The sequence below is a fragment of the Pristiophorus japonicus genome, chromosome 1, assembly GCF_044704955.1.
Source record: "Pristiophorus japonicus isolate sPriJap1 chromosome 1, sPriJap1.hap1, whole genome shotgun sequence".
NCBI lineage: Eukaryota > Metazoa > Chordata > Chondrichthyes > Pristiophoridae > Pristiophorus > Pristiophorus japonicus.
In genome coordinates, this window is record NC_091977.1 from 541,101,070 (window position 1) to 541,125,679 (window position 24,610).

Consider the following 24,610-nt stretch of genomic DNA (forward strand, 5'->3'; position numbering starts at 1 on the left):
AAACCCTGGACTACAATTTCTTTATTGAAATGAAACCATTCCACCCGCTATTTACTAAAGCCGTGTTTTTTTAAATTGTTTCCTGAAGAAAACTTCTCCAATAAATAGCTCCTTGTACAGGTGCAGCGTCTAAAATCCGGAGTTCTGCAATCCGGAATGTTCCAGAATCCGGTCTCCAGGAGGATTCGTGGCAGGGTCGTCCGTAATCCGTAAAATGTTCCGGAATCCGGACCGACGACCCTGCCCGACCTCGGGGCCTCGCCGCCTCCGCTTGCCTCGCCGCCCTTACCTCGGGGCCTTCTTGCCGGCCCGCGCGAACACCTCCTAGGCGGGGCCTGCCCGCGCGAACACCTCCTAGGCGGGGCCTGCCCGCGCGAACACCTCCTAGGCGGGGCCTGCCCGCGCGAACACCTCCTAGGCGGGGCCTGCCCGCGCGAACACCTCCTAGGCGGGGCCTGCCCGCGCGAACACCTCCTAGGCGGGGCCTGCCCGCGCGAACTGCTCCTCGGTGGGGCCTGCCCGCCCGAACACCTCCTAGGCGGGGCCTGCCCGCGCGAACTGCTCCTAGGCGGGGCCTGCCCGCCCGAACACCTCCTAGGCGGGGCCTGCCCGCCCGAACACCTCCTAGGCGGGGCTTGCCCGAGCGAACACCTCCTAGGCGGGGCCTGCCCGCCCGAACACCTCCTAGGCGGGGCTTGCCCGAGCGAACACCTCCTAGGCGGGGCCTGCCCGTGCGAACACCTCCTAGGCGGGGCCTGCCCGCGCGAACACCTCCTAGGCGGGGCTTGCCCGCCCGAACACCTCCTAGGCGGGGCCTGCCCGTGCGAACACCTCCTAGGCGGGGCCTGCCCGTGCGAACACCTCCTAGGCGGGGCCTGCCCGCGCGAACACCTCCTAGGCGGGGCCTGCCCGTGCGAACACCTCCTAGGCGGGGCCTGCCCGTGCGAACACCTCCTAGGCGGGGCCTGCCCGTGCGAACACCTCCTAGGCGGGGCCTGCCCGCGCGAACACCTCCTCGGTGGGGCCTGCCCGTGCGAACACCTCCTAGGCGGGGCTTGCCCGAGCGAACACCTCCTAGGCGGGGCTTGCCCGCCCGAACACCTCCTAGGCGGGGCCTGCCCGTGCGAACACCTCCTCGGTGGGGCCTGCCCGTGCGAACACCTCCTCGGTGGGGCCTGCCCGCGCGAACTGCTCCTCGGTGGGACCTGCCCGCGTGAACTGCTCCTCGGCGGGGCCTGCCCGCGCGAACTGCTCCTCGGTGGGACCTGCCCGCGTGAACTGCTCCTCGGCGGGGCCTGCCCGCGCGAACTGCTCCTCGGCGGGGCCTGCCCGCACGAACTGCTCCTCGGTGGGGCCTGCCCGCGCGAACTGCTCCTCGGTGGGGCCTGCCCGCGCGAACTGCTCCTCGGTGGGGCCTGCCCGCACGAACTGCTCCTCGGCGGGGCCTGCCCACGCGAACTGCTCCTCGGTGGGGCCTGCCCGAGCGAACTGCTCCTCGGTGGGGCCTGCCCGCACGAACTGCTCCTCGGTGGGGCCTGCCCGCGCGAACTGCTCCTCGGTGGGGCCTGCCCGCGCGAACTGCTCCTCGGTGGGGCCTGCCCGCACGAACTGCTCCTCGGTGGGGCCTGCCCGCGCGAACTGCTCCTCGGTGGGGCCTGCCCGCGCGAACTGCTCCTCGGTGGGGCCCTGCCCGACGACAACATCCTTGGCGGGACCCACTGGCCCGACAGCCTCCTCAGCGGGGTCCCGCCCAATGCAAACACCTCCTCGACGGGCCCCGGACGGCCAGAACAGCTCCTTGGCAGGTAACCCCCCCCTACCTTTCTGACGTTCCGAAATCCGGAAACACCCAAACCTGGGCTCGCGTGTTTCCAGATTCGTGACGTCAGAAAGATGTTCCAAAATCCGAAAAAACACGAAAAGCGGCTCGGCCTCGGTCCCGAGGTCACTGGATTTGGGACGCTCCATCTGTAGCATGATACAGCACAGAAGGAGGCCATTCAGCCCATGTTTCCTATGCTGGCTCTTTGAAAGAGCCATCCAAGCACAGTGAATCCTAGGCTTTATCGAAAAAAGCCAGGAAATTATGCTAAACCTACATTAACCACGAGTTCGGCCCCAGCTAGTTGTGTCCAATTCTGGGTACCACATTTTAGAAAGGACATGAAGGCTTTGGAGAAAGTGCAGGAGAGATTTACTAGAATGGTTCCAGGGATGAGGGATTACAGTTACGTGGATAGACCGGAGAAGCGAGGGTTGTTCTCGTTGGATCAGAGGAGTGAAAAGAGATTTGATAGAGGTGTTTAAAATCATGAAGGATTTAGATAGAGTAAATAAAGAAAAACTATATTGGCTGAAGATTCGATAACCAGAGGACACAGATTTTAGGTGATTGGCAAAATAACCAGAGGTGACATGAGGGGAAACTTTGTTATGTGACGAGTGGTTAGGACTTGGAACGCACTCCCTGATCGGGTGTGGAAACATATTCAATAGTAACCTTCAAAAGGGAATTGGATAAATACTCGAAGGAGAATACATTGCAGGGATATGGGGAAAGAGTGGGGGGGGGTGTTGGGGGGGTGGGACTAACTGGATTGTTTTTCCAAAGAGCCGGGCAGGCTCGATGGGGCGAATGGCCTCCTTCTGTGCTGTACTGTTCTATGATTCTATGGGCCCAAGTTTCCACAAGAAAAAAAACGGGCGCCCCTCCGAGCTGGGCGCCCGTTTTTCGCGCCTAAAACGGCGCCTAAAAAAATCCTCGGTATTCTCCACCTACTTACCGGTCCTCTGGCCCTCGGCGCAGCCAGCACGAGCTGTGGGGGGGGCGGAGCCAGGTCCCTGCGCTGAAAACAGTGCCAGGACCTCTGCACATGCGCGCTACAGTCGGCACGCATGTGCAGTAGCTCCAGGCGCCGAACTGTGTAGGAGGGGCCCGAAGCACGCAGCCCCTAGCCCTGGCCCAATGGCCTCGCTGCGTGAATGAGGCTCCTCCCACGGCCAGCTCCTGCTCCCCGCCCGACCAGACCCGACACTCGCTCCCCCCGACCCGAGACCCGACACCCGCTCCCCCCCCCGACCTGAGACCTGCTCCCCCCCCTCGACCCTCGACCCGACACCCGCTCCCCCGCTCTCACTCTCTCTCCCTCCCCCTCCCTCTCTCTCCCCCCCTCTCTCTCGCTCTCTCCCTCCCCCTCCTCTCTCTCTCTCCCTCCCCCCCCTCTCTCTCTCCCTCCCCCCCCTCTCTCTCTCCCTCCCCCCCCTCTCTCTCTCTCCCTCTCCCCCCTCTCTCTCTCTCCCTCCCCCCCTCTCCCCCTCTCTCTCTCTCTCTCTCCCTCCCTCCCCCCCCTCTCTCTCCCTCCCTCTCTCTCTCTCTCTCCCCCTCCCGCTCAGCGGCACGAACGGCTGCAGAATTCTCCCTGGCTGAAGCACTTTCACACAGGTAGGAAGATGGTTTATTTAATCTTTTCTTGGCTTAGAAATGTTTATTCAGGTTGGATTTATTTGTATAATATTTGTAGAAGTATAAATAAGGATTTATTGTAGAATTTAATGACTTCCCCCCCCCCTCCCCCCCACCTCGTTCTGGACGCCTAATTTGTAACCTGCGCCTGATTTTTTAATGTGTAAAACAGGTTTTTTCAGTTCTACAAAAATCTTCACTTGCTCCATTCTACTTTAGTTTGGAGTACATTTTCACTGTGGAAACTTTCAAATCAGGCGTCAGTGGCCGGACACGCCCCCTTTTGAAGAAAAAATTCTGTTCTAAACTAGAACTGTTCTACCTGACTAGAACTGCAGAAAAAAAAATGTGGAGAATTGCGATTTCTAAAATAGTCCGTTTTCCACCAGTTGCTCCTAAAAATCAGGCGCGAATCATGTGGAAACTTGGGCCCTATAATTCTGGTGCCACTCGCCTGCTCTTTCCCTATAACCCTGCAAATTCCCTTTTGAAAGTTACTATTGAATCTGCATCCACCAGCCTTTCAGGCAGTGAATTTTAGATCCTAACAATTAGCTGCATAAAACAATTTCTCCTCATCTCCCCCTCTGGTTCCTTTGAGAATCGCCTTAAATCTGTGTCCTCTGGTTACCGACCCTCCTGTCACTGGAAACCGTTTCTCCTTATTTACCCTATCAATAATTTTGAACACCTCTCTTAAATCTCTCCTTAACCTTCTCTGCTCTATGGAGGACAATCCCAGCTTCTCCAGTCTCTCCAGTCATTGAAGGTTGGCATGCAGGTGCAGCAGGCGGTTAAGAAAGCAAATGGCATGTTGGCCTTCATAGCAAGGGGATTTGAGTACAGGGGCAGGGAGGTGTTGCTACAGTTGTACAGGGCATTGGTGAGGCCACACCTGGAGTATTGTGTACAGTTTTGGTCTCCTAACCTGAGGAAGGACATTCTTGCTATTGAGGGAGTGCAGCGAAGGTTCACCAGACTGATTCCCGGGATGGCGGGACTGACCTATCAAGAAAGACTGGATCAACTGGGCTTGTATTCACTGGAGTTCAGAAGAATGAGAGGGGACCTCATAGAAACATATAAAATTCTGACGGGGTTAGACAGGTTAGATGCAGGAAGAATGTTCCCAATGTTGGGGAAGTCCAGAACCAGGGGTCACAGTCTAAGGATAAGGGGTAAGCCATTTAGGACCGAGATGCGGAGGAACTTCTTCACCCAGAGAGTGGTGAACCTGTGGAATTCTCTACCACAGAAAGTTGTTGAGGCCAATTCACTAAATATATTCAAAAAGGAGTTAGATGAGGTCCTTACTGCTAGGGGGATCAAGGGGTATGGCGAGAAAGCAGGAATGGGGTACTGAAGTTGAATGTTCAGCCATGAACTCATTGAATGGCGGTGCAGGCTAGAAGGGCCGAATGGCCTACTCCTGCACCTATTTTCTATGTTTCTATGTTTCTATGAAGTTCCTCAACCCTGGTACAATTCTAGAAAATCTCTTCTGCACCCTCTCCAAGGCCTTGACATCCTTCCTAAAGTGCGGCGCCCAGATTTGGACACAATACTCCAGCCGGGGCCTAACTGGTGATTTACAACTCAGTGAAATATTTTAGTGTCGCTCTTTGCCAACCTACAGTAACATCAGGCTCTGACAAGTTGGGAACCCCATAATCAGGAATGGTTTCAGCAGTAGTGTAAGGGTACACCTATTTTTCTTGGAACAAGGCACAGGAAGAGGCCACGAGCAAACTGTTTTAAAGTAAAAACTTTTTGACTACTTGGGAGGGGAAAAGGCCCCAACCTGGGGCAAGTGGTGACTCATCACCCATTAACAACAATCTCTGTGGTCGAGGACTAAACGTGGTTATGCATACAGACAAAGAGATTGATACGATCTGTCAGAGGAGCCCCGGAGTTCATTGGCTGCAGGGGGTAAAACAGTTCACCCCAGAGACTACAAGTCTGCAAGAAAGCAGGACTGCAAAGGACTCTACAAAATGCACATTTTTGGATAACAGGGCATTAAGGATAAGGAGTTATCTCTTGCACTGTCGACTCTGTGTGCAAATTGGTAGGCATTCAAACTCATCACCACAGCCAGTTAAACAAATCAGCACATTGATCCAGATGCATTAATCGGACCCCAGCTCAGTGGCAAACGTATTCATGCTATGGATATAAATATATGGACACAGAAACACAGAAAGACAGAGAGACAGAAGGACAGGAACGGGAACAGCACTGCAGAGAACGGACAGAAGAACCAGCCGGTCACGGAACCAATGACCACGAATCTACAATAACTACAGCCAGGAAGGGTGATTGTATGTCTGAAGTCAATTTCTCTCAGAAGTCTAGTCCTGCAGTTTTTAGCCGTTTTTTGTTGTGTAATAAAACGGACACTGGGTTTAAGCCTAAAATTTTGTGCCATGTGTTTCCTTTCATTGAAACATAGAAACATAGAAAATAGGTGCAGGAGTAGGCCATTCGGCCCTTCGAGCCTGCACCACCATTCAATGAGTTCATGGCTGAACATGCAACCTCAGTACCCCATTCCTGCTTTCTCGCCATACCCCTTGATCCCCTAGTAGTAAGGACTATATCTAATTCCTTTTTGAATATATTTAGTGAATTGGCCTCAACAACTTTCTGTGGTCGAGAATTCCACAGGTTCACCACTCTCTGGGTGAAGAAGTTTCTCCTCATCTCGGTCCTAAATGGCTTACCCCTTATCCTTAGACTGTGACCCCTGGTTCTGGACTTCCCCAACGTTGGGAACATTCTTCCTGCATCTAACCTGTCTAAACCCGTCAGAATTTTAAACGTTTCTATGAGATCCCTTCTCATTCTTCTGAACTCCAGTGAATACAAGCCCAGTTGATCCAGTCTTTCTTGATATGTCAGTCCCGCCATCCCGGGAATCAGTCTGGTGAACCTTTGCTGCACTCCCTCAATAGCAAGAATGTCCTTCCTCAAGTTAGGAGACCAAAACTGTACACAATACTCCAGGTGTGGCCTCACCAAGGCCCTGTACAACTGTAGCAACACCTCCCTGCCCCTGTACTCAAATCCCCTCACTATGAAGGCCAACATGCCATTTGCTTTCTTAACCGCCTGCTGTACCTGCATGTCAACCTTCAATGACTGATGTACCATGACACCCAGGTCTCGTTGCACCTCCCCTTTTCCTAATCTGTCACCATTCAGATAATAGTCTGTCTCTCTGTTTTTACCATCAAAGTGGATAACCTCACATTTATCCACATTAAACTTCATCTGCCATGCATTTGCCCACTCACCTAACCTATCCAAGTCACTCTGCAGCCTCATAGCATCCTCCTCGCAGCTCACACTGCCACCCAACTTAGTCCCACTATAAGTTCTGAGATCTAAGAATCAGAGTAGAGTGAACAACAAACACCCTACAATAGCAATAGTAAACAACGACCACAGGGAAAGCAGAAAAAGTGCCGAAGAAGAACAACACCCACATAGAACAGGAGAATGACATCGGTCTGTGCTGTAAGATTCTATGATTCTATGATTCTATGAATTGGCTAGCTCTTTCAAAGAGCTGGCACAGACACATATAAGCTGAATGGCTTCCTTCTGTACTATATCATCCTGTGATTTTCTACAAGAAACAGGCCATTTGACCCAACTGGCTCATGTCGGTGTTTATGCTCCACACGAGCCTCCTCCCACCCCTCTTCATCTCACCCTATCAGCATATCCTTCTATTCCTTTATTCCTCATGTGTTTATCCAGCCTCCCCTTAAATGCATCTGCGCTAATCACCTCAACTACTCCCTGTGGTAGCGAGTTCCACATTCTCACCACTCCCTGGAGTTTCTCCTGAATTTCCTATTGGAGTTATTCGTGACTATCTTAAATTTATGGCTCCTAATTTTGGGTTTCCCCACAGCGGAATCATTTACTCTGTGTCTGCCCTATCGAACCGGAAAGGGATGGAGAACGATGGAGAGGGGAGGCTGGGTCCCTTGCTTTTTGTGGTATACATCAATGATCTAGACTTGAATATAGGAGGTATGATTAAGAAGTTTGCAGATGATACTAAAATCGGCTGTGTGGTTGATAATGAAGAAGAAAGCTGCGGACTGCAGGAAGATATCAATCAACTGGTCAGGTGGGCAGAACAGTGGCAAATGGAATTTAATCCAGACAAGTGTGAGGTAATGCATTTTGGGAGGCTAACAAGGAATGGGAATACACATTAAATGGTAGGACACTGAGAAGTGTAGAGGAACTAAGGGACCTTGGACTCTATGTCCACAGATCCTTGAAGGTAGCAGGCCAGGTAGATAAGGTGGTTAAGAAGGCATACGGAGTGCTTGCTTTTATTAGCCGAGGCATAGAATACAAGATCAGGGGGTTAATTTTGATCCTGTATAAAACACTGGTTAGGCCACAGCTGGCGTACTGCGTGCAGTTCTGGTCACCGCATTACAGGAAGGACATGATTGCACTGGAGAGGGTACAGAGGAGATTGACGAGGATGTTGCCGGGAGTGAAGAATCTAAGCTATGAGGAAAGATTAGATGGGCTGGGTTTGTTTTCATTGGAACAGAGGAGGCTGAGGGGAGACCTCATTGAGGTGTATAAAATTATGAGGGGTCTGGATAGAGTGGATAGAAAGGGCCTATTTCCCTGAGCAGAGAGGTCAACAACCAGGGGGCATAAATTTAAAGTAATTAGTAGAAGGTTTGGAGGTGATTTGAGGGGAAATTTCTTCACCCAGAGGGCGGTGGGGGTCTGGAACTCACTGCCTGAAAGGGTGGTAGAGGCAGAAACCTTCACCTCATTTAAAAAGTACTTGGATGTGCACTTGAAGTGCAGTAATTTACAGGGTTACGGACCTAGAGCTAGAAAGTGGGATTAGGCTGGATAGCCTCTTGTTGGCCAGCGCGGACACTATGGGCCGAAATGGCCTCTTTCTGTAAACTTCTATGATTCTATGATCTCAACTGAGAGATGCCAACAAAACAAGCAGCAAGAAAGATTTGAGGTTCAAAATGGAATAAGAACATAAGAAATAGGAACAGGAGTAGGCCATACACCCCCTCGAGCCTGCTCCGCCATTCAATAAGATCATGGTTGATCTAATCTTGGCCTCAACTCCTGCCTGTTCCCCATAACCCTGGACTCCCCTATATTTCAAGAATCTGTCTATCTCGGCCTTGAATATATTCAATGACCCAGCCTCCACAACTCTCTAGGGTAGAGAATTCCATAGATTCACGACCCTCTGAGAGAAGAAATTCCTCCTCATCACTGCCTTAAATGAGCAATCCCTTATTCTGAAATTATGCCCCCTAGTTCTAGATTCCCCCACGAGGGGAACCATCCTCTCAGCATCTACCCTGTCGAGCCTCCTCAGAACCTTATCTGTTTCAATAAGATCACCTTTCATTCTTCTGACAAGAAAGATAAGAAAGTTTGCATTGCTGGGACAGAAAGAAAATGAAGACAAATGTTATTGTAAATTATAATAAAATTATATTTTAATATGAATACAAAACAGTAATTTTTGAACTAACACATCACTTCAGCGTGTCTGCATAGGCTACAAGCTGCACCCATACTTGGAATTTGCTCAAGGTTGTAAACGACATGTCAAGTTTCCACAAGGTTGGGAATTCAATTGGAAAATCGAGAGCTGGAGACTAGTACATAGAATGGTTACAGCACAGAAGGAGGCCATTTGGCCCATCGAGCCCATGCCGGCTCTCTGCAAGACTACGTCAGCTAGTCCCACTCCCCATCCCTCTCCCTGTAGCCCTGAAAATTATTTTCTTCAGGTATTTATCCAATTCCCTTTTGAAAGCCACGATTGAATCTGTTTCCACCACTCTCTCAGGCTGCGCATTCCAGATCCTCACCACTTGCTACGTAAAAATAGTTTTTGCTTATGTCGCCTTTGGTTCTTCTGCCAATCACCTTAAATCTGTGTCCTCTGGTTCTCGACCCTTCTGCCAATGGGAACAGTTTCTCTCTCTCTACTCTGTCTAGACCACTCATGATTTTGAACACCTCTATCAGATTCAGATCTCCTCTCAACCTTCTCTGCTCTAAGGAGAACAACCCCGGCTTCTCCAGTCTATCCACGTCACTGAAGTCCCTCATCCCTGGAACCATTCTCGTAAATCTTTTCTGCACCCGCTCTAAGGCCTTCACATCATGTTTTAGTGGTGCACTGTACTACTTATCTAAAATCACCAAAGTACTGTCAAGCAGGATATGGCAAACAGCCAGGCTTGGGCTGACAAATGGCAGGTAACATTCAAGCCACATAAGTGCTAGATAATAACTATTTTGACCAAGAGAAATCCCTGCCATCTCCTCTTGAAGTTCACTGGCACCACCATCACCGAACCTCCCACCATCAACATCCTGGGGGTCAACAATTACTTTAACAACTCCAGCTATATTCAACACCATGGCTGCAAAAGCAAGGCAGAGACTGGGTACTCTGCAATGAGTGGCTCATCTCCTGACACCTCAATGCCTATTCATTATCTGCACGGCCGAAGTCAGAAAATGGGTACAGGTGGAGGCCATTCAGCCCCTCGAGCCTGTTCCACCATTCAATTAGATCACGGCTGATATGTATCTTACCTCGATCTACCCACCTTGGTTCCATAACCCTTACTAACCATGCCTAACAAAAAATCTTCAATCTCAGTTTTGAATTTTTCAACTTTCGCCCCGGCCTTAACAGCTTATTGGTGGAGAGAGTTCCAGATTCCCACTGCCCTTTGTGTGAAGATGTGTTTCCTGACATAACCCCTGAATGGCCTGGCTCTAATTTTAATGTGATGCCCCCTTGTTCTGCACTCCTTCACAGAGGAAACAGTTTCTCTCTATCTCCCCTATCAACTCCTTTAATCATCTTTAACACTTTAATTAGATCGCCCCTTAATCTTCTACACTCAAGGGAATACAACCTGTCCTCATAATTTAACCCTTTTAGCCCAGGTGTGATGGAAAACTCTCCACTTGCCTCGATGGATACAGCTACAGCAACGTTCAAGAAACTCAACACTATCCAGTACAAAGCAGGCCACTAAAGCTGTGCCCCTGAACTCAATATCCACCCCTTCCACCACCAGCACACTGTGGCTGCAGTATGCACAATCTATAGGATGCACTGCAGCACTGTGTCAAGCTTTCAGCACACCTCAGCGCGAGAACGAGAACAGCAGCAATGTCACGGCAACACCATCTCCTCGAGGTTCCCCTCCAAGCCACACACCAGCCTGACTTGCACATGTATCGCTGTCCCTTCATCCTGGAACTGGCTACATAACAGCACTGTGGGAGCACCTTCACCGCACCGACTGCAACACTTCAAGAAGGCAGCTCACCACCACCTTCTCAATGGGAAACTAGGAATGAGCAATAAATGCTTAATTGGCAGCATCGCCCGCATCCCAAAAATCATATGCCTAGAAATTCGGGTTGTTTGCACCTCCTGTTAGCGCCCTGCTCCCGACCCGTCCGTCACACTACCGCGAAGTGGAGCGTGTTATTTTGGGCTCCACTTCCGTTCGGGGGCGGTAACCTGAATTTAGCGAGTGGAGCGGGATATCAGTGCCTGCCGCAAAATGTCCTGCGTCCTGGATGTTACTGGGCGCAATGGAATTTTTCCCCCATAGAACCATACAGCGCAAAAGGAGGCCACTTGGCCCATCAGGCCCGTGCCGGCTGATTAAATAGCTCTCCAATTTGTCCCACACACCTGCTCTTTCCCCAGAGGCCTGCAAAGTTTTCCTTTTTAAGTATAGATCCAATTGCTTTTTGAAATTTACTACTGAATCTGCTTCCACCGCCCTTTCAGGCAGCGCAAACCAGATTATACTGAACAAAAAGCATTTCAACCCTCTTACAAAGGGGCCCAATATCGCAAGTCACCATCCCGGAGGTACCTCAGTCCCCACACCCCAGGTTGTCGGAACCCTCTGCTTCATTTTATAGCCTCGAGCATGTACTTGCCTGGATTATTTGGCTGAGCTAATGAAGTGACCTGCCCCTGACCTTGCAACATAGAAACATAGAAACATAGAAAATAGGTGCAGGAGTCGGCCATTCGGCCCTTCACCGCCATTCAATGAGTTCATGGCTGAACATGCAACTTCAGTACCCCATTCCTGCTTTCTCGCCATACCCCTTGATCCCCCGAGCAGTAAGGATTACATCTAACTCCTTTTTGAATATATTTAGTGAATTGGCCTCAACAACTTTCTGCGGTAGAGAATTCCACAGGTTCACCACTCTCTGGGTGAAGAAGTTTCTCCTCATCTCGGTCCTAAATGGCTTACCCCTTATCCTTAGACTGTGACCCCTGGTTCTGGACTTCCCCAACATTGGGAACATTCTTCCTGCATCTAACCTGTCTAAACCCATCAGAATTTTAAACGTTTCTATGAGATCCCCTCTCATTCTTCTGAACTCCAGTGAATACAAGCCCAGTTGATCCAATCTTTCTTGATATGTCAGTCCCGCCATCCCAGGAATCAGTCTGATGAACCTTTGCTGCACTCCCTCAATAGCAAGAATGTCCTTCCTCAAGTTAGGAGACCAAAACTGTACACGATACTCCAGATGTGGCCTCACAAAGGCCCTGTACAACTGTAGCAACACCTTCCTGCCCCTGTACTCAAATCCCCTCGCTATGAAGGCCAACATGCCATTTGCTTTCTTAACCGCTGCTGTACCTGCATGCCAACCTTCAATGACTGATGTACCATGACACCCAGGTCTTGTTGCACCTCCCCTTTTCCTAATCTGTCACCATTCAGATAATAGTCTGTCTCTCTGTTTTTACCACCAAAGAGGATAACCTCACATTTATCCACATTATACTTGATCTGCCATGCATTTGCCCACTCACCTAACCTATCCAAGTCACTCTGCAGCCTCATAGCATCCTCCTTGAAGCTCACACTGCCACCCAACTTAGTGTCATCTGCAAATTTGGAGATACTACATTTAATCCCCTCGTCTAAATCATTAATGTATAATGTAAACAGCTGGGGCCCCAGCACAGAATCTTGCGGTATCCCACTAGTCACTGCCTGCCATTCTGAAAAGTACCCATTTACTCCTACTCTTTGCCTCCTGTCTGCCAACCAGTTCTCAATCCACGTCAGCACACTACCCCCAATCCCATGTGCTTTAACATTGCACATTAATCTCTTGTGTGGGACCTTGTCGAAAGCCTTCTGAAAGTCCAAATACACCACATCAACTGGTTCTCCCTTGTCCACTCTACTGGAAACATCCTCAAAAAATTCCAGAAGATTTGTCAAGCATGATTTCCCTTTCACAAATCCATGCTGACTTGGACCTATCATGTCACCTCTTTCCAAATGCGCTGCTATGACATCCTTAATAATTGATTCCATCATTTTACCCACTACCGATGTCAGGCTGATCGGTCTATAATTCCCTGTTTTCTCTCTCCCTCCTTTGGGAAGATCAGAGCAGAAGGTCACCATGCATCGAGATGGACAGCCCCTGGGTTTTTACAGTACCTAGTATCATTTTTTCTCCCACTTTGAAGAGTCGGGCAGGGAAGTGCATCTGATAGGTTTTACCTCCTGTTTGTGACGGGCCCATGAGTGGCGATGCAGTGGACTTTTGGTTCCACGTGTTCAATGAAGAATTCTTTAAACGGTATTAAATAAACTTTGTGCTGTCCATGGAAAGGAATAAAAACATACAAAATATTAATAAATATCATGCTATTTTAATAACCTGTTCCGTCAATCAAGTCAGCTCAGCAATGCAATTGTGTTGCCTTTTGTGGGGCATTTACTGAATTTAATAATATTACAATTCGGAGTGAGTTCCTCTTGTGACTCATATCACTTGCCAGGTCATGCATGACGCGGCCATCAATATCATAAGGTAGCAGGGTCGACTCCGATTCTGTGTAAAGTTGGCTGATGTCAGTAGAAGTGCTACTAATAGCTGGTGAACAAATTTAAAAGGCTAATCGAATGTTGGCCTCGATCTCAAGTGGCCTGGAATACAAAGTGGTGGAAGTTATGCTACATTAATACAAAGGTCTGGTTAGACCCCATTCAGAGTAGTGTTCCGTTCTGGGCACCACACCTCAAGGAGGATATATCGTCCTTGGAGTGGGTCCTGTGCAGATTCACCAGAATGATACCGGGACGTAAAAAGTTAAATTATGAGGGCAGGTTTTTAGACGATGTTTGTATTCCCTTGAATATAGAAGATTATGATCTAATTGAAGTGTTTAAGATAGTTAAAGAAATTGATAGGGTAGATAGAGAAACTATTTCCTATGGTTCGGGAGTCCAGAGCAAGAGGCATAACCTGAAAATTAGAACCAGGTGGTTCAGGGGTGATGCCAGGAAGCACTTCTACGCACAAAGGGTAGTGGGAATCTGGAACTCTCTCCCCGAAAAGTTGTTGAGGCTGGGGGTCAATTAAAATGTCAAAACTGTGATTGATAGATTTTTGTTGGGTACGTGTATTAAGATTGCAGAACCAAGGTGGGTAGATGGAGTTACAATACAGATCAGCCACGATCTAATTGAATGGCAGAACAGGCTCGAGGAGCTGAATGGTCTCCTCCTGTTCCTGTGTTCCTCTGGTACAATTGGCCTTCGTGGGCCTGTGTTAAGGATGGGAAATCATTCCGTCCTTGGTTCCCGATTGCTAGTCGGGCTGCCCAAGTGCAACTGTGCATGGATGCTGAATGAGAACAGACAAAATAAGATAAGCTCAAAAGATTAACATTTTCATTAAAATAGCAGAGAGATCTCACTAACATGTTTGTTACTAATTTCTTATCCTGTAACTTCAACCCGTTAGATTTTAGCACATCTCTAATTGTACTTCAGAGTATTTACATTTAGATAAATGCAAACAACTTGTAGATATTATTTTTACAGACATATCCAACTTTGAGCTGCACAATCGCTACCGAAGGGCACTTTTTGTAAAATAACTGACCGTTTCTGAAGAGTAGATTTGCTGTGAGTACCTCACCCATCACCGACATGCTGCGTGCCATTAGCTGATGTGTTCGAGTGGCAGGTTCGGTAACTCACCGTGAGCGCAGACTAGAAAACCGTTCCTCACCTCAGAAAAAACTTGACAAATGCAACTTTTCGACATGTACTGCACTGAAGAAATACACGACTCATATCTGGTACACACACTATGTGGAATGATGTACTTACCAGCAAAAAACTGACCAATGTTCCCTGCAGAAGGAGGTCAGCGTAAGAAGGCAGATCAAAAACTGCCACGCGATTCTGTGAGTCAATTGCAATACTCCGACAAAGGAAACTGCAGTAAATGCACATGGCCACAATTACATACCTTATAAATATAATTCAAAACATTGAGATACATTTGTTTTATATTAATTACAGTATTCCATTGAAATTCCTGATTTTATTTTGTGTTGCACATGATGCATTAACTAGATTTATCATTATATGAGGAAATGGCAATGACCTGAAACGTTAACTCTGTTTCTCTCTCCACAGATTTTTAAAAATTCATTCATGGGATGTGGGAATTGCTGGCAAGGCCGGCATTTATTGCTCAGCCCTAATTGTCCTCGAGAAGGTGGTGGTGAGCCGCCATTTTAGAGAGCTATTAAGAGTTGACCACATTGCTGTGGGTCTGGAATCACATTTCGACCAGACCGGGTAAGGGAGACAGATTTCCTTCCCTAAAGGACATTAGTGAACCAGACTGGTTTTTACAACAATCCAGTTGTAATGTATGCACCTGTGAGTATGCTCACGGGTTTGTAGAGCTGTTGAGTTGTGAGTGGCTTAGCCAGTCACGTGATGTTCACAAGTCTCAATAAAACCCCAGCCAGTTGGGTTTGGGGATCCACGATGGGGCAGGTGGTTGCGAGCCTGGTGGATGAACTGGTGATGTGTAGTGTGATTGTTAAACCTTTTGCTAATAAACCAACTAGTTTTTAATAGCAATGTGTTGCTATGAATTCTTAAGTAAAGAACCCATGAAGCAAATACACTACACAGGTAGTTTCATAGTCGTCATTATTGATACTAGCTTTTATTCCAGATTTATTAAATTGAATTGAACTCATGTCTCTGGATCATTAGGCCAGGCTTCTGAATTATTAGTCCAGTAACATAATCAGTATGCTAACATACCCCAATAATAAGATGCTGCCTGACCAACTGAGTATTTGCAGCATTTTCTAGGGTTTTTTCAGATTTCCACCATCCACATTTTGCTTTTATCACCATATTACCTGGGTCAGTCCTGTTGGGTCCAGCCACATTAATTAGGAGAGATTTATCCAGGGTCTGTCCTGTTATGTGTAGCCACGCTAACTAGGAGAGATTTATCCTGGGTCAGTCCGGTTGGGTCTAGTCATGCTAACTAGGAGAGATTTATCCTGTGTCTGTCCTGTTGGGTCCAGCCACACTAACTAGGAGAGTTTTATCCAGCGTCAGTCCTGTTGTGTGCAGGCGTACCTGTATTTGCAGCTGTACAGATTAAATTTCCCTTGGGAAGCAGCTCCAGGAGAACTGTGCACATCCACATTAAGGTTCTGCAGTCGCTCATCTTCATTGGCATATTCGAGAACAAGAACATGTTGGCCTGGTTGAGGAATCTCCATTCTAAACCACAGCTGAACCTAAGGGGATAAGTAACTGTTGTCAGTGCAACAGGGTCTAAACATCCCTTGTGTACTTCTGCAAAGTCATTCGGTCCAGATGGGATGCATCCTAGATTGTTCAGGGAAGCTAGGGTGGAGATAGCAGAAGCTCTGAGCAGAATCTTTCAATCCTCCTTGGATATTGGAGTGGTGCCAAAGGATTGGAGGATTGCAAACGTTATACCTCTGTTCAAAAAAGGGGAGAGGAATAAACCTGGAAACTACAGTCTAATATCAGTGGTGGGAAAACTACCTCTGAACACTCAAGTCTGTCTAATGTATGGCTTTCTCTGCAGCCTCACAGTGAACATTTAGCAGCTAAAATTAAGTTCCAACAAGGCTGATGGTACATCGTAACAATAAAGTAACGTCTTTGCTTTCCATTAGATCTTACAATAATAACATTAATAACAAATGATGTTTATTGCTCAGTGAATTAATGTCTCAGACAAGAAAAAGAGATGGACACTGAGCAGACATGAAGGAAGTTTTTTAGGAGTGGAATCAGAAGGGATGGTTGAAGAAAAGATGATAGCAGACTTTTAACTTCCGACAAGAATCTGATGTGTTATTCTCATTATATATTTTGACTTTTGACCAGATTAATCCTATTTTATATTGCAATGTCTACACTGATCAAAAGGTAATATTTCACTCAAGCCAAATACCTTTTGACTAATTTAGGGGTAAATTACTTGCATGGTATTGTTGTGCATCAGATCTTCCTGCCTGCATCAAAATATTAGCAAAAAGGAATGTTGACACATGATTTAATTTGAGCCGAGGAATCATTGCTTGTTGCATGGCGTCCTGAAGGCATTGCTTTTGGGAATTCTCCAGTTCAGTACAATTGACGAGTTGATTAAACGTCAAACGTAAAACAAACTAAACAACTCCCGGTTATATATCGCGCCTTTAACGTAGGGGAAGTAAATGGTCTTGGTGATGGAGAGGATATGTGGTCAGATGATTCTATGCTTAGCTCAGGCTCAAACAGGCAGAGGTTGCGAACATTCTGGTTCAACCTCAGATAGTTACCCGGGAGAGGGATGGGTGGAGTTAGTGGCCAGGGAACGGAGTTTGTGGCAGAGACCGAAGACAATGGCTTTGATCCTCCCAATATTTAGTTGGAGGAAATTTATGCTCATCCAGAACTGGATGTTGGACAAGCAGCGTGACAAATCAGAGACAGTGGAGGGGTTGGTGATGTAGAGCTGGGTGTCATCAACATACATGTGGAATCTGATATTGTGTTTTAAGATGATGTCGTCGAGGGGCAGGTAGTAGATGATGAATAGGAGGGGGCCAAGGATAGATCCTTGGAGGAAATCAGAGGTAATGATGCAGGGGTAGGAAAATAAGCCATTGCAGGGTATTCTCTGGCTACGACTCGATGGATAAGAATGGAACCAGGCGAGTGAAGTCCCACCCTGCTCGACGCTGGAGGAAAGACGTTGGAGGAGGATGGTGTGATCAACCATGTCAGAGGCTGCAGACAGGTAGAGAAGGATGGGGAGAGATAGCATACCACGGTTGCAGTAGTATAGGATGTAACTTGTGACTTTGATAAAGGCCGTTTCAGTGCTGTGGTGGGTGTGGAAACCTGATTGGAGAGGTTCAAATGTGGAGTTGCACAAAAGATGGGCACGCATTCAAAAATATTCCAAGTATTCTGGCGGATTTTCTGCCAAACAACTGCTTTGGTACTTGGAGGGACAGTGAGAAAACTATCATTTCTCTCATTTCTTTGTCTTGGTGCCCTGGAGATGGATAACGCCAGCCACTGTGTTCCTTGACTTTTGCGTAAACCATTGTATTCCACCACAATCTGTAACCTCATAGCCTGGCATATCCCTCACTCTACCATTAAAATCAAACCAAGCGACCAACCCTTGTTCAATGAAGGGTGTAGAACAGCATACCAGGAGAAGCACCAGGTGTATCTAAAAATGAGGTGTCAACCTGGGGAAGCTGCAACACAGGACTACATGCATGCTGAATTCAGAAGTATGAGAGGTGATCTAATCGAAACGTATAAGATGATGAGGGAGCTTGACAAGGTGGATGCAGAGAGGATGTTTCCACTGATAGGGGAGACTAGAACTAGAGGGCATAATCTTGGAATAAGGAGCTGCCCATTTAAAACTGAGATGAGGAGAGATTTCTGTGGATCTGTGGAATTCGCTGACTCAGAGAGCTGTGGAAGCTAGGACATTGAATAAATTTAAGGCAGAAATAACTTCTTAAACGACAAGGGAATAAGGGGCTATGGTGAGCAGGTAGGGAAGTGGACCTGAGTCCATGATCAGATCAGCCATGATCGTATTGAATGGCAGAGCAGGCTCGAGGGGCCATACGGCCGACTCCTGCTCCTACTTCTTACATAGAAACATAGAAACATAGAAAATAGGTGCAGGAGTAGGCCATTCGGCCCTTCTAGCCTGCACCGCCATTCAATGAGTTCATGGCTGAACATTCAACTTCAGTACCCCATTCCTGCTTTCTCGCCATACCCCTTGATCCCCCGAGTAGTAAGGACCTCATCTAACTCCTTTTTGAATATATTTAGTGAATTGGCCTCAACAACTTTCTGTGGTAGAGAATTCCACAGGTTCACCACTCTCTGGGTGAAGATGTTCCTCCGCATCTCGGTCCTAAATGGCTTACCCCTTATCCTTAGACTGTGACCCCTGGTTCTGGACTTCCCCAACATTGGGAACATTCTTCCTGCATCTAACCTGTCTAACCCCGTCAGAATTTTATATGTTTCTATGAGGTCCCCTCTCATTCTTCTGAACTCCAGTGAATACAAGCCCAGTTGATCCAGTCTTTCTTGATAGGTCAGTCCCGCCATCCCAGGAATCAGTCTGGTGAACCTTCGCTGCACTCCCTCAATAGCAAGAATGTCCTTCCTCAGGTTAGGAGACCAAAACTGTACACAATACTCCAGGTGTGGCCTCACCAATGCCCTGTACAACTGTAGCAACACCTCCCTGCCCCTGTACTCAAATCCCCTTGCTATGAAGGCCAACATGCCATTTGCTTTCTTAACCGCCTGCTGCACCTGCATGCCAACCTTCAATGACTGATGTACCATGACACCCAGGTCTCTTTGCACCTCCCCTTTTCCTAATCTGTCACCATTCAGATAATAGTCTGTCTCTCTGTTTTTACCACCAAAGTGGATAACCTCACATTTATCCACATTATACTTCATCTGCCATGCATTTGCCCACTCACCTAACCTATCCAAGTCGCTCTGCAGCCTCACAGCATCCTCCTCGCAGCTCACACTGCCACCCAACTTAGTGTCATCCGCAAATTTGGAGATACTACATTTAATCCCCTCATCTAAATCATTAATGTACAGTGTAAACAGCTGGGGCCCCAGCACAGAACCTTGCGGTACCCCACTAGTCACTGCCTGCCATTCTGAAAAGTACCCATTTACTCCTACTCTTTGCTTCCTGTCTGACAACCAGTTCTCAATCCATGTCAGTACACTACCCCCAATCCCATGTGCTCTAACTTTGCACATCAATCTCTTGTGTGGGACCTTGTCGAACGCCTTCTGAAAGTCCAAATATACCACATCAACTGGTTCTCCCTTATCCACTCTACTGGAAACATCCTCAAAAAATTCCAGAAGATTTGTCAAGCATGATTTCCCTTTCACAAATCCATGCTGACTTGGACCTATCATGTCACCTCTTTCCAAATGCACTGCTATGACATCCTTAATAATTGATTCCATCATTTTACCCACTACCGATGTCAGGCTGACCGGTCTATAATTCCCTGTTTTCTCTCTCCCTCCTTTTTTAAAAAGTGGGGTTACATTGGCTACCCTCCACTCCATAGGAACTGATCCAGAGTCAATGGAATGTTGGAAAATGACTGTCAACGCATCCACTATTTCCAAGGCCACCTCCTTAAGTACTCTGGGATGCAGTCCATCAGGCCCTGGGGATTTATCGGCCTTCAATCCCATCAATTTCCCCAACACAATTTCCCGGCTAATAAGGATTTCCCTCAGTTCCTCCTCCTTACTAGACCCCCCGACCCCTTTTATAACCGGAAGGTTGTTCGTGTCCTCCTTCGTGAATACCGAACCAAAGTACTTGTTCAATTGGTCCGCCATTTCTTTGTTCCCCGTTATGACTTCCCCTGATTCTGACTGCAGGGGACCTACGTTTGTCTTTACTAACCTTTTTCTCTTTACATATCTATAGAAACTTTTGCAATCCGTCTTAATGTTCCCTGCAAGCTTCTTCTCATACTCCATTTTCCCTGCCCTAATCAAACCCTTTGTCCTCCTCTGCTGAGTTCTAAATTTCTCCCAGTCCCCAGGTTCGCTGCTATTTCTGGCCAATTTGTATGCCACTTCCTTGGCTTTAATACTATCCCTGATTTCCCTTGATAGCCACGGTTGAGCCACCTTCCCTTTTTTATTTCTATGCCAGACAGGAATGTACAATTGTTGTAGTTCATCCATGCGGTCTCTAAATGTCTGCCATTGCCCATCCACAGTCAACCCCTTAAGTATCATTCGCCAATCCATCTCAGCCAATTCACGCCTCATACCTTCAAAGTTAGCCTTCTTTAAGTTCTGGACCATGGTCTCTGAATTAACTGTTTCATTCTCCATCCTAATGCAGAATTCCACCATATTATGGTCAACAATGGAAGCAGCATGCTATAGACAAGGATAAGCAATCCCACATCAACGGATCAGATCAAAGCTCTGCAGTCCTGCTGCATCCAGTCGTGAATGGTGGTGGAGAATTAAACAACTGATGGGAGGAAGAAACTCCATGAACATCCCCATCCTCAATGATGGCAGAGCCCAGTATGTGAGTGCAAAAGACAAGGCTGAAGCGGTTGTAACCATCATCAGTCAGAAGTGCCAAGTGGATGATTCATTTTCCCTCCTCCTGAGGTCTCCATCATCACAGAAGCCGGTCTTCAGCCAATTCGATTCACTCCATGTGATATCAAGAAACGGCTGAGCACACGGGATTCAGCAAAGGCTATGGGCCCCGACAATATTCTGGCTGTCATGCTGGAGACTTGTGCTCCAGAACTAGCTGCGCCTCTAGCCAAGCTCCTTCAGTACAACTACAACACTGGCATCTACCCGACAATGTGGAAAACTGCCCAGGTATGTCCTATCCACAAAAAGCAGGACCAATCCAATCCAGCCAATTATCGCTGCATCAGTCTAAATCAGCAAAGTGATAGAAGGTATTATCAACAGAGCTATCAAGCAGCACTTACTCACCAATAACCTGCTCACCAATGCTCAGTTTAGGTTCAGCCAGGACCACTCGGCTCCAGACCTCATTACAGCCTTGGTCCAAACATGGACAATAGAGCTGAATTCCAGAGGTGAAGTGAGAGTGACTGCCTTTGACATCAAGGCAACATTTGGTCGAGTGTGACATCAAGGAGCCCGAGTAAAACTGAAGTCAGTGGAAATCATGGGGAAAATGCTCCACTGGCTGGTGTCATACCTAGTACAAAGGAAGATAGTTGTGATTGTTGGAGGCCAATCATCTCAGCCCCAGGACATTGCTACAGGAGTTCCTCAGGGCAGTGTCCTTGACCCAACCATCTTCAGCTGCTTCATCAATGACCTTCCCTCCATCATAAGGTCAGAAATGGGGATGTTCGCTGATGACTACACAGTGTTCAGTTCCAGTTGCAACTCCTCAGATAACGAAGCAGTCAGTACCCACATGCAACAAGACCTGGATGACATTCAGGCTTGGGCTGATAAGTGGCAAGTAACATTCACACCAGGCAATGAATGTGGGAGCGAAAGTCCATATTACCCGAATACCTCGGTATTCTTTCTGCTCAGTCTGTGACATCAGCACATGCTGGGTCAAAAGTCCAAAGAGATTTCTGATGATCATGGGTTGTAAATTGGGTAAGAAGAGTTCAAAGCAAAGGATATCCTTACAGGAAAGAAGATACAAGAAGATGTGAGAGTCATATCCGATTGTGTCAGTTTGATCACCTGTGTGTTATAGTAATAAAATGGATCGTAAGAGTTTTATTGGGGCAATAAAGCCATTCAGAGAGTTGAGAGCCTGGTTGTTTAGTTTACATTGTCATTCTGCTGGCATTTACATGTACCTTTGATGTACCATGATTTATTGGTAGTATGCATGGAACGTAGTGATAAAAGACAAAATGTAAAATAAGAACACAAGAACATAAGAAATAGGAGCAGGAGTAGGCCATACGGCTGATCTGATCCTGGCCTCAACTCTACTTTCCTGCCCGCTCCCCGTAACCCTTGACCCCGAGTTCAAGAATCTGTCCATCCCAGTCTTGAATATATTCAATGATTCAGCATCCACAGCTCTCTGGGGCAGAGAATTCCAAAGATCCATGATACTCTGAGAAGAAATTCCTCCTCATCATCTTAAATGGGTGACCGCTTATTCTGAAACTATACCTCCTAGTTTTAGATTCCCCCAGGAGGGGAAACATTCTCTCAGCATCTACCCTGTCAAGCCACCTCAGAGTCATAGAAACATAGAAACATAGAAAATAGATGCAGGAGCAGGCCATTCGGCCCTTCGAGCCTGCACCACCATTCAATAAGATCATGGCTGATCATGTAACTTCAGTACCCCACTCCTGCTTTCTCTCCATACCCCTTGATCCCTTTAGCCTTAAGGGCCACATCTAACTTCCTTTTGATTATATCTAACGAACTGGCTTCAACAACTTTCTGTGGTAGAGAATTCCACGGGTTCACAATTCTCTGAGCGAAGAAGTTTCTCCTCATCTCGGTCCTAAATGGCTTACCCCTTATCCTTAGACTGTGACCCCTGGATCTGGACATCCCCAACATCGAGAACATTCTTCCTACATCTAACCTGTCCAATCTCGTCAGAATTTTATTTGTTTCTCTGAGATTCCCTCTCATTCTTCTAAATTCCAGTGAATATAAGCCTAGTCTTGAACATAAGAACATAAAAAATAGGAGCAGGAGGAGGCCATACGGCCCCTCGAGCCTGCTCCGCCATTCAATGAGATCATGGCTGATCCGATCATGGACTCAGCTCCACTTCCCTGCCCGCTCCCCATAACCCCTTATTCCCTTATCATTTAAGAAACTGTCTATTTTTGTCTTAAATTTATTCAATGTCCCAGCTTTCATAGCTCTCTGAGGCAGCGAATTCCACAGATTTACAACCTCTGAGAGAAGAAATTCCTCCTCATCTCTGTTTTAAATGGGTGGCCCCTTAATCTGAGATCGTGCCCTCTAGTTCTAGTCTCCCCCATCAGTTGAAACATCCTCTCTGCATCCACCTTGTCAAGCCCCCTCATAATCTTATATGTTTCGGTAAGATCACCTCTCATTCTTCTGAATTCCAATGAGTAAAGGCCCAACCTACTCAACTTTTCCTCATAAGTCAACCCCCTCATCCCTGGAATCAACCGAGTGAACCTACTCTGAACTGCCTCCAATGGAAGCAGTTCAGTTTTGGTAAATATGGAAACCAAAACTGCATGCAGTATTCCAGGTGTGGCCTCACCAATACCTTATATAGCTGTAGTAAGACTTCCCTGCTTTTATACTCCATCCCCTCTGTAATAAAGGCCATTGGCCTTCCTGATCACTTGCTGTACCTGCATACTATCTGTTATGTATTTAATCCCTTGTAACCTGTATTACACTACCACCAGAGGGCCTACATGTTGGAGTCCCAAGGGATCCTAGCATCCCTTGGGAGCATAGTATATAAACAGGCCACCCACGAGGTACCTGCATTCTGGAGTCTTATTAAAGGAGCTAAGGTCACACTTGCTCATTGTATACAGCACTCAGTTTCATCCTTTACTGTGAGCATAGCAATTGGCGACGAGGTAACGTACAACCATGCGAAAATGCAAAGAACAGTTGGTATCCTGGAGAAGTTCTCAGAAGGGGACAATTGCGAGGCTTTCGTGGAGAGACTCGACCAATACTTCGTGGCCAACGAGCTGGATGGGGACGAGATCGCTACCAAATGAAGGGTGAGCCTCCTAACTGTCTGTGGGGCAACAACCTATGGCCTCAAGCAGAATCTCCTAGCTCCAGCAAAACCAACAGAGATATCCTATGAAGAATTGTGTACGCTGGTCCGGAAGCACCTAAATCTTAAGGAAAGCGTTTTGATGGCGAGAGATCGGTTCTACACGTGTCAATGATCGGGGGGCCAGGAAGTGGCGAGCTATGTCACCGAACTAAGGCATCTCGCAGGACATTGTGAGTTTGAGGGATTCCTAGAACAAATGCTTAGAGACGTTTTTGTACTGGGCATTGGCCATGAGACAATCCTTCGCAAACTGTTGTCTGTAGAAACTCCGAGCCTAAGTAAAGCCATAACGATGGCCCAGACATTTATGTCCACCAGCGACAACAAACAGATTTCGCAGAG

At 47.5% G+C, this 24,610-nt stretch overlaps 1 protein-coding gene across 1 annotated transcript in view; it reads right to left on the bottom strand.

The window, feature by feature from the left end:
- Positions 1–24,610, bottom strand: part of lama3 (laminin, alpha 3) — a 511,887-nt gene that overhangs the window by 186,166 nt on the left and 301,111 nt on the right. Inside the window, exons 29-31 of the mRNA XM_070889172.1 lie at positions 15,985–16,148; positions 14,701–14,809; positions 13,081–13,178 (exon numbers count right to left, since the gene is read on the bottom strand). Coding sequence (XP_070745273.1) covers positions 13,081–13,178; positions 14,701–14,809; positions 15,985–16,148 — 371 coding nt within the window. The remainder of the gene's footprint in view (positions 1–13,080; positions 13,179–14,700; positions 14,810–15,984; positions 16,149–24,610) is intronic.